The sequence below is a fragment of the Pelodiscus sinensis genome, chromosome 27 (genome assembly GCF_049634645.1).
Source record: "Pelodiscus sinensis isolate JC-2024 chromosome 27, ASM4963464v1, whole genome shotgun sequence".
NCBI classification, from domain to species: domain Eukaryota; kingdom Metazoa; phylum Chordata; order Testudines; family Trionychidae; genus Pelodiscus; species Pelodiscus sinensis.
In genome coordinates, this window is record NC_134737.1 from 15,565,677 (window position 1) to 15,580,218 (window position 14,542).

The 14,542-nt window shown below is 51.8% G+C and overlaps 1 protein-coding gene across 4 annotated transcripts in view; it reads left to right on the forward strand.

The window, feature by feature from the left end:
- The window catches only part of PSMA5 (proteasome 20S subunit alpha 5), a 64,776-nt gene that overhangs the window by 20,876 nt on the left and 29,358 nt on the right, over positions 1–14,542 (forward strand). Inside the window, exon 1 of one of the 4 annotated variants that reach the window (XM_075910391.1) lies at positions 12,763–12,967. The exons of 2 other annotated variants lie outside the window; for them this stretch is intronic. In XM_075910391.1, the coding sequence (XP_075766506.1) occupies positions 12,815–12,967 (153 nt within the window). In that variant the 5' untranslated portion in view covers positions 12,763–12,814. Of the gene's footprint in view, positions 1–12,762; positions 12,968–14,542 lie in introns of those variants that run through there. One more of the 4 variants, XM_075910392.1, reaches the window with a different exon arrangement.

Here is a 14,542-nt window from a genome sequence, read left to right on the forward strand (position 1 = left end):
CTTTCACCCTCCTCAGCAGCACAGAGGTGTCTAATGGGAGGTGGGATTGTCCTACTGTGTCCCGGAAAGTCTCATCTATGTACCACCCTTATCTCCTCCATTTCATTCATCCAAAGCCCATATATGGTCAGTGAGGGGAAGGAGTTTTTTGTGCCAAATGTACATATGCCACCTGCCTATGGGGCAGACAATCATACATGTTACATGAGGTGCAATAATGGGAGAGCCCTGACTCTTTTTTGGGCTCCTGCCTGCATTCTCTTTTTCCTCCTGGAACTTACTGTGTTGATGGGATGTTTTTTTTTAGTCAGGTGGTTTTGGTTTTAAGCTTAGAAAGTGTATTTAGCTTTCCCTCTCCCTTTAAACTCCCGTTACCTGCTCCTGTTCACTAGCTGTCATTTAGAGTAGACCATTGTCCCTGTTGCTCATCTCATACCTGTCTCACTTTGGTCTCCAGTCGAGCATTAGTTAGAGAAACTAACCAGAGCAGCTGTAACTTTCTCCTCCAGAATCTGGATCCTGGGAATATCCGTGTGTGTTGGATTGATTGCAAGGGAACTGTGCTTAATCACCAAAGAGAAAAGTGTGTTCCTGTGAATCTTGTTTTGCCAGTGCTATTTCAGAATTTAGAAAATTAGCTACATGGTGGTTCCTGCCTGTGATGACATTTTTCTCGCGTGGGTGGCTCATTAAACCCCTGCATATGGCTGAGGGTGGATCTACCTGAAGTTTCAATTTGAAACTATTTTGAAAAATTAAAATGTTCATAATGAAGAATTTAGAAGGTTTTGTTTTTTGGGAAATAAGCAACTGAGGTCGCATTTTGAACTCAGGCCTGAGACAGACTTGGACCTCTCAGATTTGGGTCAGTTTTCTTCTACTGCTGCTTGGGAATGGTGTGAGCAGCAGGAAAGGTGGGGGGTGGGGACTGTGAGTGTTAGGAGGAAGCTCTTACGGAACAGAGTAAGATTAGAATAGCGGGGCCCTCTCCCACCTTCCAGAAGGCTACACTGAGGGGAAACTCATCACTCCAGCAGCTGGGAACAGGAAAGATTCAAATCAAACAGTCCTCTTAGGAATCCCAGCATCCTCTCTTTCTTGTACCACAAGTGGGAGATGGGACTGCACCAGCCTGCTACCCGGGGACCTTTTAAAAAAACCAGCCATACTTGGTTAGACTAAAGGGTCATCTGGCCACGTGCCCAATGCCAGATACTTCAGAGGGAACGAACAAAACAGGGCAAGTTCTCCACACCAGTCATGACTGTACAGACCCCAGCATATCCCTCTTGTCTAACCTCAGTCTGTTGAATCTCTCTTTGTATGGAAGCTATTCCAGAACAGTAATCTCTCTAGATATAAAATGTTTTTGCCTGCTGGGCGACAGAATGACATCATCCAAGGGGGAGGTGTGGCTGGGGTAGGCAGGCCCCCAGCCCCACTTACGACCCTGCTAAGGATGTTAAAATGTGGTTAATTGACTAGTTGACTAATTGATGGGGGCTCTTGTACATTTCAAAGGAGGAATGCGGAACTCCACAGGCAGCCCAAGGTCAGTGGGAAGTCCTGCTGACTCTTGCCGCAGGTGAATGCCTGCTTTGACATGTACAAGAATCCCCAGCAGGGGCTCTTGTGCATTTCAAAGCCATGGAGCCTGGGATCAGCAGGGGGCTCTCAGTCCCCCGCTGACCCCGGGGTCCACGCTGCATGTCGCTAGCTGGGGAGTCCCCAGCTGCCCCTGGGCTCCACTTTGAGTCATGCAAAGGTGGTGTTTTAAAGGGGCAGCCGCCACACAGCTGATCTGCAAATGGTTATCAGATACTGGACTCTCTCACATGTAGTGCAACTCCTGCTCCTTGTCTCCCCTGCCTGTTCTTCCCGAACAGTCTATACCCTTCCGTGACAGCGCTCCAGTCATGTGAGTCATCCCAGCAAGTCTCTGTTATCCCAATCAGATCCTAGTTCTTGGACTGGGCCAGGGCCTCCAATTCTTCCACACCGAGAGAGGCCAGCAGGGCTGGGGCTCCGCCATCTTGCCTGCCACCAGACCTGGTAAGTAGCCCCCTGTCAATCCCTTGGCTGCAGCGCTGGACGGGGGAGAGAGAATAGGTCCCTGGTGGCCAGTAGGGCCAGGGTGGGAGGAGAAAAGTCCCAGGTGGTCAGAGGGCTGAGGGAGAAGAGGCCCCACTGCCAGGGTGGGGGAGAAAAAGTCCTGCCGGGTGGGACCCCCTGCTCTGAGCCTCAACTCTCACTCTTGCCCCCCAAGTCCCCTCTCTCCTGCCCCGCCCCTTACATCCCCAAGGCTCTGCCCTGACTCCAGCAGCCCCCACAACTCTAGCTCCCTGCCCTGAAGGACCCAGGCAAGGCCCAGTAAATCGCCTCGTGCCCTAATAAATTGAATTAAAAAACCAACAACTGGTCTGGCAGCACTTTATAGACTAACAAAACATGTCGACGGGATCGTGAGCTTTGGTGGGCACAGCCGCTGCTTCAGATGACCGGAGTGTTGAGTTTAGCATTTGCACACCCAAAATAAATAGGGGAAAAGGGAGATGGGGGAAAGAGGAAAGAAAGAGGGAGAGGGCAGGAAACGAGCAGAAGCTATGAAAATATCAAAGTGAAAAACAAGCAGGCTGAGGCTCCTAATAAACGTGTTAGTCTTTCAAGTGCCACTGGACTCCTTGTTGCTTTTGCTGAAACAGACTCACGCGGCTCCCTCTGAAATCTACGGAGAGGTTTGCCCTTAGAGTGGGTTCCTGTGCTCTGTGGGCTATAGAGCGCTGCTTTTGGTATCGGCAGCCTTCCTGCAGACCAGGTGCCCAGCCAGCAAAGCTGAGCCCGGGTGTACATGTTCTCAATGTCAGACACCTGATACCTCCCAAAGTCTAATGTGTTGGGGCTCCTGGGTGGCTGCTTCATGTTCCGATGGTTCTTAGACGGTTGTTTGATGTGGCATGGGTACAATGGCCACTTGTCCCAGCCCTGAAGGATGGGGTGAGCATGGGAGATTGGTTTAGTTCTGAGACAGGCCTTTGGCAGCCACTCAACAATTTCACCATCCAACACAGCCTGGCTAGAAAGTGCGCTACCCAGGGGGCGGCGGATTGTTAATCGTGACAATGGGAGCATTGTGCTCGTGATGCTGACGGCCTGGTGCTGGCAGGTACATGGCCACCGCCTTTTTCAGGCTGACTGTAAAGCCAAAGCATTTTGAGGGAGAGGCAAAGCAGTTCACCATACGCTGAATGCCCGGGTGTGTGATGAGAGCACAGCTGTCAGCAAGCTGGAGCTGTCCTAATTAAGGATGTAAAATCCCATCTAACTGGTTAAACGTTATGTTTAACTGGTTAACCACTTAAATGGGAGGGGCGGGCAGGGATCAGCCCTCCCTTGCTGCAGACGGGGGCTGCTCTGGCCAGGTGGGGCCCTTTGCAGACGGGGGCTGCTCTGGCCGGGCTTGTCCAACCCACCAGTTAGCTGTAACCACTAAGCATCACCAAGTAAGGGTGAAGTTAACCAGTTAACCATTCACAACTCCCATCCTAATAACCGTTCAGTTACCCAGCTGCAGACCCTGAATCTTAACCTCCCCCACCCTCTTCGGTCTGAAGTGGACGTGTATTCTCCATCAGAGCCCTGGAGAGAAAACAAGGGTGTGGCTGAAAAGACAATGGCAGAGAGAATGGGAGCCATTGTGCATCCCCGTTGGGGGCCATTTTGTGAGGGAAGGCTTCTGATGAGTCCTCACGCTCAGCAGCCATCACCTTCTCTGGATAGCCCCATGCAAGGAGTTTCCATGGGCCCTTGAGGCTCACTGTGGTGACAGCCGTGGACAGGACAACCAACGGGAGGTAAAGGTCCTTGTTCTGTTCACCAGCTTCTCTTGTGTTTGTCAGGCTGCAAAGATCACGTCCAGCACCAAAGCCACCCTATGACTGAGTCTGATAAGTGAGAGAGAAGCCTCTTGAGGACAAGCCAAGCCAGGCTCAGACAGCAGTGAGATGCTGCCATAGTTGTCACAGCTGGAGATGCTCTTATCAAGATGGACTACGAAAGCATCCTTATGCTTGTGTGGCACCGTGCCTGTCTAACCTTGACAAGGCTGGTGGGTTTCCTGATCACGTGGGCTTCTCCACACGTGTGCACTTCCAGTGGGCACTGTCAGGGCGTGGGGACTTGCCTGCGGACACCTGCATTTAACTCCACTTACAGATGAGCACACGAGCAGCTCCTTCAGAATTCCCCGGGATAAGTCAGTGGCACTATCTGGCATAGGCGAGGAGGCTCTCAGGCTGCATCTAGACTGGCATGATTTTGCACAAATACTTTTAACGGAAAAGCTTTTCCGTTAAAAGTATTTGTGCAAGAGAGCGTCTAGACTGGCATGTGCCTTTGCGCAAAAGATTTGCTTTTGTGCAAAAGCATCCATGCCAGTGTAGATGCTCTCTTGTGCAAGAGAGCTCCGATGGCCATTTTAACCATCGGGCTTTCTTGCACAAGAAATTAACATGGCTGTCTACACTGGCCCTCTTGTGCAAGAATACTTGTGAAAGAGGGCTTATCCCTGAGCGGGAGTGTCAGAGTATTGCGCAAGAACCACCGATTTTGTACATTACACAGTCAGTGTTCTTGCGCAAATACTCGTGGCCAGTGTAGACAGGCGGCAAGATTTTGCGCAGAAGCAAATCATGCCAGTCTAGACGCACCCTCAATGTGCTCTGCCCAGGGAGAAAATATTGCCATTGTCTGTGAGCTACTAGTTACCATCTGCTGTGAGGATGGGGCTGTAACACTGGATTTGGGGTCACATAGCTTCATGCAGTTCTAGAGCCTTTTGCTCCCAACGGTGGTTTTTGATCTGCCTTAATCAGGTTTGTTGTTACCTGGTCTTCATTGCTGATTTCTTTATCCTAAATGTAGGACTTTTGCCTGGGGTGCCCGATCTCCACTAGCAGGCCTATTCCATGGGCACGCTCACTGAAGTAGTCTTGGTGTTTCTGCCTTACAAAATCAAAAATCTTGGACCCCATGTCATATATGACATCTCTGAGCTTCTGCCTGGTTGCTTCAGTGTCTCTGGAGTTCCCTGGGACCTCGGCTAACACAATCCCTGGTGTCTGCTTCCACTTTGCTTCTTTGCTGGTGTCTTTTGTGACAGCTCATTGATCTTCTTGTGTGGTTTGTGATGTCTTCTGGGGCTCTCTGAGAAGTGTAGCGACAGGTTTCTCACAAGCTGATGGTTTGGCCAACATTTGGCTCTTTTCAAAGAGTGGATGATGTGCTCGTCTTTCGTGTCCTTAAACCTTACAACTGTGTAATGTGCCTATTGTGTTCCAGGGTGCATCCATGTTGTCCTGACCTGGTGGAAGACTGTTGGTAATGGTCAGGTTGAACTTGGAGAGAAGTAGCTGCCTGTTGGAGTTTGACTTTCTACTGCTGTGATGGCCCTGTGCCCTGGGTCAAAATTGGCTCCCATGTGAACTTTAAAGTCTCCAAAGATAGATAATGAGTTTGTCTTGGAGTGCCCACCTCTCTGAGGGTACGTCTACACTACAGCAGTAATTCGAACTAACTTAATTTGAATTAGTGCCTCTAGACCTAAAAACTAATTCTAATTAGTGTTTTCCTAATTCGAACTAGCATGTCCACATTGAGTGGACCCTGAACCGGGGTTAAGGCTGGCCGGAAGCAGTGCCAGCAGGGCATCAGGTTAGGACTTAGAGTGTGGAGCTGCTGCCTCAGGCTAGCTGAGGGCTGTGCTTAAAGGGACCCGACCCCCACCCCAGGCAGACAGTTCTCAGGGTTCCCCGCTTGCTTGTCTACCTCGATGAGGGACTGCAAAGCAGTCCTGTCTTGGAGTCCCTGAGTGCCCACACTCGGCACATCACAGCACTCAGCCATCAGCCCGGCTGCACTTGCTGCAGGCTGCCATCCGGGGGGGTCAATTGGGGGGCTGACAGGATCCAGGAGGCCTTGCAGGAGAGCTTCCACCCCGAAGAGCCCACAGAGCTACCCCAGTCCTCCCCATCGGGGGCTCGTGCCCCATTCCTCCCTCCCCTCCTTCCACTTACTCCTCCCTAGCCCCCCTTCCTGATGTAAAAAATAAAGGACACGTGTGTTCAAAAATAGAAACTCTCTTCATTTAACAAAACTGGGGGGGGGGATGAACCTCTGGGGAGACTGGGAAAAGGAGGTGGGAGCGGGGAAGAGAGAGGGTGGGAGAGGGGAGGGGGAAACCTGGGCGGAGGGAGCTGGAAGGGGGAAGCCAGGGGAAGAAGGAGGAGGGGAAGTATCAAACTATGATACGCCATATCTTCAGTACTGGGTACAACTGTGGTCTCCTTACCTCAAAAAAGATATTTTGGCCTTGGAAAGGGTTCAGAAAAGGGCAACTAAAATGATTAGGGGTTTGGAACAGGTTCCATATGAAAAGAGGCTAAAAAGACTGGGACTTTTCAGCTTAGAAAAGAGGAGACTGAGGGGGGATATGATAGAGGTCTATAAAAGCATGAGTGGTGTGGAGAGGGTGAATAAAGAAAAGTTATTTATTAGTTCCCATAATATAAGGGCTAGAGGACACCAAATGAAATTAATGGGCAGCAGGTTCACTTATAGTTTTAAAAATTCTTCTTCACACAGCACATAGTCAACCTGTGGAACTCCTTACCACAGGAGGCTGTGAAGGCTAGAACTAGAACAGAGTTTAAAGAGAAGTTAGATAAATTAATGGAGATTGGGTCCCTGGAGTGCTATTAGCCAGGGGGTAGGAACGGTGTCCCTGGTCTCTGTTTGTGGAAGGCTGGAGATGGATGGCAGGAGACAAATTGCTTGGTCATTGTCTTTGGTCCATCCCCTCCGGGGTACCTGGTGTTGGCCGCTGTCGGCAGACAGGCTACTGGGCTAGATGGACCTTTGGTCTGACCCAGTACGGCCGTTCTTATGTTCTAAGCTCAGGGCTCAGGGTCGGGGGTCTCACTGGAACAACTTGATTTTCATGCAAACCTGCTCCTGGGTTCACATGTGGCCTTTGGTGGCCAGGCTGGCAGCTATCCTGCCCTAGACAGCAGCATTCCTGTGCCTAGTGCGGAGATCATGGACGTTGGAGGCCTCCCCCCAAACCTCGATGAGGTCCACGATCTCCGCACTAGACCAGGCGGGCGCCCACCTCTTGCGGCCCCAGGCAGGCTCCTGGGAGCCACTAGCCTGGTCCTGAGAAGAGGCGGAGGGCTGGGTGGCAGCGGGTGGCTGGCTCATGCCGTGCCAGGTGCAGGGTCTGCTGGCTGGGTGCTGGCAGACTTGCAACTGGCAAAGGCACTGTAGCCAGACCGTGCCCCTTTAAGGGCTCCGGGGCCAGGAGGGGGGCAGACAAGTTTCCCTGGTTTGGCCCAGAGTGGCCACCAGGGCAAGCTGGGGGGGGTTAGCCTCCAACTAGTTTGAATTAAGTGGCTACACAGCCCTTAATTCGAACTAGGCTTAGTCCTCGTGGAATGAGGTTTACCTAGTTCGAATTAAGCGCTCCGCTAGTTGGATTTAAATTCGAACTAGCGGTTTGTATGTGTAGCCCCTATGAAAGTTAATTCAAAGTAACGGCTGTTAGTTCGAATTAACTTTGTGGTGTAGACATACCCTGAAAGCCTGGTTGAAATCTTCATTAAATGCCCCCTAACTGGTGAGTCATTGTCAGCAACATCAGGCTGTCTGGTGAACTCTCCCTCACTCTCTCGGCTCATCCTTGGCCTTGCCAATCCAGCAGTAGGTGTAGCCTGCTCCCTCGTCCTCCAGGTGGGACTCAGAGTCTGGCTTCACAGGGGACAGCAAGGTCTGTTATAGCTCTTCAGTGTCTGGCAGTTTGGGCTGTCCTTCGGTCTGGTCTCTGGCCATTGTCAAGATGAGTTCTAACATTGTCAGGCTGTGAGTGTTTGTTTTGATTTGGGAGGCTGAGTTGGATGGCCAGCCAGGATGTTATAGAAGGGTGTTAAAATTCTCTCTCTGGCTTGGGGAGAGCTGTGCTTTCCGTTAAAAGTATTTCCGCAAAAGAGCATCTAGATTGGCACGGATGCTTTTGCATAAAAGCATCCGTGCCCAGTATAGATGCGCTTTTGCGCAGGAAAGCTCCGATGGCCATTTTAGCCATCGGGCGTTCTTGCGCAAAAAATTAAGGTGCCTGTCTACACTGGCCCTCTTGCGCAAGTATTCTTGCGCAAGAGGGCTTATCCCTGAGCGGGAGCGTCAAAATATTTGCGCAAGAAGCACTGAATTCTTACATTAGAACGTCAGTGTTCTTGCGCAAATTCAAGCGGCCAGTGTAGACAGCTGGCAAGTTTTTGCGCAAAAGTGACTGCTTTTGCGCAAAATCTTGCCAGTCTAGACGCACCCTTGGTGTTTTTCTAAAGGCCTGGAGTCAATTGATTATGTAGGAATCTCAGCTTTCATTTAAAAAAAAGTTCTCTATACTTCTGGGCCTTCCAGCTAAGGAGGAAAGCTTTAAAACATGAACCCTAAATACTCAAGAAACAAAAGGCCAATAAAAATCCAACAGGTTTGATTTTTAAAAATCTTATGATTTGTAGACCATTCTCATAACTTTGTGTAGGCGTTCCTTGTGATGTTTGGGTTGGCAATATTGCTCTTTGATGAATTTAGAGAGGTCTCTCCCTTCAGTTTCCCTTTCCACCCTCCTTTTTTGTCACAGGTCATCAGAGAATCATAGAGACAATGGAGAGTAGGGTGAGTCCATGACTATGGTTAATGACTGGTCAGGGTGACTAACTATTATCAGCCAGTGGTCTGAATGAGCTATCTACTGCCATCTGTGAATCAACTGTAGGAAAAGGCTTCACGAGCAGACCTTGTTTATATAGACAACCTACTTTGCCACAGAGATCAGTAGACACACTTGCTGTCTCAAGGTGATCAATTTTGGCTCTTTTGGGTTGAAATTCACTTAAGACTTGGAGCTGGAAGAATGTTATCCATATTGTAGGATTAAAAGACCTGAACTTAATATGAGCTGGCTTAGGGTCTACCATAACTTGAACACTAAGCAGAGGATAGTGAGTCACATCTAACTGAAAGTCACAGAAGATGGAAACAGGTTTTATTTCTGGTGGTGTAGAGTCTATTTGGGAGTCCTCAATTATATCTGACACTTTACATCCAGAATGCGTCTAGACTGGCAAGATTTTGTGCAAAAACTTGCCAGCTGTCTACACTGGCCGCTTGAATTTGCGCAAGAGCACTGACTTTGTAATGTACAAAATCAGTGCTTCTTGCGCAAAAACTTTCACGCTCCCGCTCGGGGAAAAGCCCTCTTGTGCAAGAGGGCCACTGTAGACAGGGAAGAACTGTTTTGCGCAAAAAAGCCCCGATGGCTAAAATGGCGATTGGGGCTTTCTTGCGCAAAATCACGTCTAGACTGGCCACGGATGCTTTTGCGCAAAAAGCATCTGTACCAATCTAGACACACTTTTGCGGAAATACTTTTAATGGAAAAACTTTTCTGTTAAAAGTATTTCGGCAAAATCATGCCAGTCTAGATGCAGCCCTAGTGTTTAAAGGCAGAGTTGACTAAAATCAATTGAGAGTCCTTGTCTTGTCTCAGTGATCGCTTCAGCAAAAATCATTGATAAAATCATGTGTAGACTGACCTTGGACTCAACATGCAGGCAGTGTGTTGAAGGGCAGTGCAAAGGAGGCAGTGGTGGTGAGGTACCATATTACCTAGTGAAATCATTGGTGCTGAAATCACTAAGGACTGGAATTTGACCACAGAACTGACACTTTCTTAACAAAGGCTCCATTTTTGCTATTTAAAAAGTAAATCAATGTAACAGAAAACTGCAGCGCTCTCTGGTAACTTTTTAAAAATCAAACTTTAAACTTTATTGAAAAAATTGGATAGTTTGCAATTGAAAATATTTGACCTACACTTAAGGCAACTGATTTAATTTTGTGTAAAATTTTGCATAATAAAGGATGGCATTTTTTGCTCAACAAAAAATCCTGCGGGGGAGGGGATGTCCCTCCAAAACAGTTTGAATTGGGCCCCGCACTTCCTAAAGCCGGCCCTGATGCTAGTGTTTCCATGGCTTGGGTTAATATGATGGACAACAGGGCGGTGCCCTGATAGCACCCTTCCTCTCTGGTTCTTAACTGTTGTGCAGTTAGTCCGGGTAGGTGCTAGAACGACTCCTGCAGTTCCAGGAGATGGTGCTGTTCCTTTGCTTTAGCTTTTCTATGAAACAAAATATGACAAACAAATGGTCTCGGGGTGGGACTCGGAATAAAGAAGTGTCCTTTATATCTACCCTCATTACGTTACTGGTACCAACTATCACATGACCCCGCGATGGTATTCTAACTAAATCAAGGCTTTGTGTTCCTATCTCCAATCCCTTGGCTCTAGGGAGAAACACAAACACTTGAAGTTGATGCATGTCCAATAAAAGTAGGGGATTTTGGAATAATAGATTTTGCTCTCTTGCAACCTCCAGCTCAAAGGAGTTTCATGTGAGTTCTTTTTACCCTCCTCCCCTAGTCATGTGCAATATGACTCAGGCACTTGTAGAAACCTCAGATAGTTGCCCTCATACTTTTCAAACATGAAATCTAAATGACCGCATGGAAAACCAGCATCTGTGAAAGAGAAGGCACTGATATAAAAATAAACACTTTCTTGCCTGCAGCCCCCCCCTTCTCGAATTTGCTCAGGAGTATGGAATGAGAACACACAGAAGAGCCAGAACCCTGATTTCTAATCTGATTGCCTGCTGGCTTAATCTAGTGCTTTGGGCAAAACAAAGTCGCTTAACCTGTCTTCTACACATCTGCCAAAATGCGATAACTTATCTCCTCCCGCATAATTATGAGGCTTAGTCACATAAAGCTTTTAAGATGGGGAGTGTTACACAGTTGGGTTAGGAACTTTCTCCTTTGCACCTTTCCTTAATCACCCCTACCTCAGGCTGAAGAGAGGAGCTTTTAGCTTATTCCAAGGGTGGGGTCTGACTCTGAGGAGTTTTACTTTCCCCGAGCCCTGCCGTGGAGTTGGAGCTTGACACAAAGCTGCTTTTTACCCTCAAAACACTCAGGCTGTGTCTAGACTGGAAAGTTTTTCCACAAACGCAGCTGCTTTTGCGGAAAAACTTGCCAGCTGTCTACACTGGCTGCTTGAATTTCCGCAAGAACACTGACGATCTCATGTAAGAAATCAGTGCTTCTTGTGGAAATACTATGCTGCTCCCGTTCAGGAAAAAGTCCTTTTGCGCGAAGCTTTTGCACAAAAGGGCCAGTGTAGACAGCTCAGATTTGTTTTCTGCAAAAAAACCCCAATCATGAAAATGGCGATCGGGGCTTTTTTGCGCAAAAGCGCGTCTAGATTGGCCACGGATGCTTTTCTGCAAAAAGTGCTTTTGCGGAAAAGCATCCGTGCCAATCTAGACGCTCTTTTCCGAAAATGCTTTTAACGGAAAACTTTTCCGTTAAAAGCATTTGCGGAAAATCAAGCCAGTCTAGACGAAGCCTCAGCGTTTTTCTGTGCAGTGGCACTCTGCAAACAGCAGCATCTACGGGGGAACCTGAGGTTTGGTCTTCACATGGGGCTGCTCAAAGCACGTGTGTGGACACACTCCAGCTACCCTGCGACAGCACTGTGCCTGTGGATGTGGGGGGGGGCAAATAGCCCAGAAGGAAACCCTTCCCGAGTGTGTCCTAAAGCAGCTTCCGAGCCCGAGGCCGGTAAACGGGCGGGTCACAGAGGAGCTGCACAGCTTTGCTGTACTAGCCGCAGTATCTTGTCCCGTTCCTCGGAGCGGCACGTTGCAGCCCTTCACTGGCTCCTCTGCTCGTCTCCATCGACTGCAAACGCCTTGATCGCACAGTCTTGCGGCTCCGACCCCTCTCACTCGCGCCCCGGCTAGGTCTGCCCTGCCCGTTTGCTTTTACTGCGCTTCACCCCACTTTCTGGCTTCCTGCCTCCCTCAGGCTGTTTGCCAGGCTCCTTGTTCTTACCCCCCAACCCCCCTGCTTTGGTCTCATTCCCCGGCGATTTCTTCTCCTCCCAGCCCCGCGGTCCCGGCAGAGGGCCCGCCCCATGCCTCTGCGATGTCAGGTGACTCAGTTTCCCCGGCCAGCAGGGAGAAAGTCGCGGGGCGAGCCCGGGCCGTGCGGAAGGCAGAGACCCAGCCCGACCCCTGCACGGGGCGAGGGCGGAAAGCCCCGGGGTGCGGGGCCGGAGCGCTGCCTACACCGCCCCGCCAGCCTTCGCAGCCCCGCAGGACACGCGCTCCCTAAGGGCGCGGCGCCTTTAAATCATCTGGAGGCGGAACTTAAAGATACAAAGTTGCAAAATAGTGTATCTTAGAGTCAACCAATTAAAAAAAGAAACCTGCGCTACGCAGCCACTAGCCAATCAGAGAACGGTCGCTGGGTAGATTAGGATTGATACGCGTCACCGTGCGTCCATCCAGCCAATCACTTTAGGCGAGGTCAGCCAATGAGCAAGGCGTTCTGGAAGAGGAGGGGCTTGGGGTGTTTTGGACGCCTGATTGACAAGCGAGGAGACCTAATCAGAAGGGAAAGAGGCTGGGCGGGGTTCGGGCCTGGCTGCTACGGTAGAGACGGGCAGCTCTTGCAGCCAATCAGAATTGAAGGTCGCGTGCGGGGAAAGAGGGCGGGGCTTGTTTTGCATAAGGAGAATGACGTCCCCCAAGACCAACGGGACTCGGCAGGTGGCGGGCGCGGCCCTATGGGGTGACTGTGGGCGGGGCGCGGGGAAGCCGGTGCGGGCGCTGGCCGGGCCAGCTGGCGAGTGGCGATGGGGCTGCGGGCGGCCGCGCTGTGCGGGGCCCTGCTGCTGCTGCTGGCACCCGGCCGGGGGGACGCGGGGCTGCGGCGGCGGCGAGCGGCGGAGCCGGGCTGCGGGCTGCAGAGCGGGTTCGAGTCCGTCCTGGGCAACAGCACCTACCCGGTGAGTGGCGGCCGGAGCGACCGACAGACAGACAGACACCCCCGCCCGACACCCCCCGACCGACAGACAGACAGACATCCCCCCCGATACCCCCCCGCCCGACACCCCCCGACCGACAGACAGACAGACATCCCCCCCGATACCCCCCCGACCGACACCCCCCGACCGACAGACACCCCCCCGACACCCCCGCTACAGACCGACACCCCCCGACCGACAGACCGACACCCCCCTCCCCCGACCGACAGACAGACCGACAGCCCCCGACAGACACCCCCCCTGACACCCCCCCTACAGACCGACACCCCCCCGACCGACAGACCGACACCCCCGCTACAGACCAACACCCCCCGACCGACAGACCGACACCCCCCTCCCCCGACCGACAGACAGACCGACAGCCCCCGACAGACACCCCCCCTGACACCCCCCCTACAGACCGACACCCCCGACAGACAAACCGACACCCCCTGCCCGACCGACGGACCGACACCCCTCGCCCGCCCGACCGACATACAGACCGACCCCCCCCCCCCCCCCCCGACGGACCAACATACAGACCGACACCCCCCGGCCCGACAGACTGACACCGCCCCGCCCCCCCCCCCCCCGACGGACCGACATACAGACCGACACCCCCCAACCAACTGACAGATGCTTCTTCTCCTGCTCCGGGGGTCCCGCCCCCAACCCCACTCCAACTGACAAACACCTCCCCCACGCTCTGGGGATGGACCGATAGACCCCTCACCACTGGGGGGCAAACACCACCCCTAGCCCTATCCCGGGGGATGGAGCGATACAGACTGACTCTGCCCCCCAGCCCGGGGATGGTGAGCAGACTGACAGACCTCCCTGCCCTTCCACGGGGGATGGATCGACAGACTGACTCCCCACCCTTGGGCTTGGACAGACCAACAGACATCCTGCCCCACTGCTGGGGAGCTGACTGACAGACCAACTCCCTACAACTGGGGGGGAGGAGCTAACAAACTTACCACTCTCCCCCTTGCACAGCCTTGGGAGGCAGGCTGACTGACACGGCCCATGGGGTCTGGTCTGATAGTCTCTAGGGCACAGATACACCCACACACAAGGGATAAACAGACTGACACAGGGTGTGCAAGGGAGGTAGACTGACAAATAGGGGAGGATCAGTCTTTTTCCTGTTCATACCCTAGGTAATGTGGGGGAAACTCCCCAGCCTCACAGGGTGGGGGCCGAGTCCCCTACTCTAAGGCCTTGGCCTGTCTCACCTGAGAGCTTTTGAGTATAATTGCCTGCTTCTGAAATTGCCAGGCTAAGTCCCTCATGGTCTTGCTGTGCTCAGTATGAGGGTGCTGCCGTGGGCCATGTCTTCCTGGTCTTGGGGGACTCCAGCTACCTTGGTCTTTATTTCATAGCAGAGCCCCAAGGGACAGCAATTCATCTTCTTGCAAGGAGGGATTTGAGCCCTGGGAGTGCCAAAGCTGGCCTCCGCCTAGCACTAGTTGCCAGCGCTTGGAAGAAATCTCTGCAGACGGTAGGGATTGGTGGTGGCGGTTGGTCTTTGCCTGCTGCACCCAGGAGCTGTCG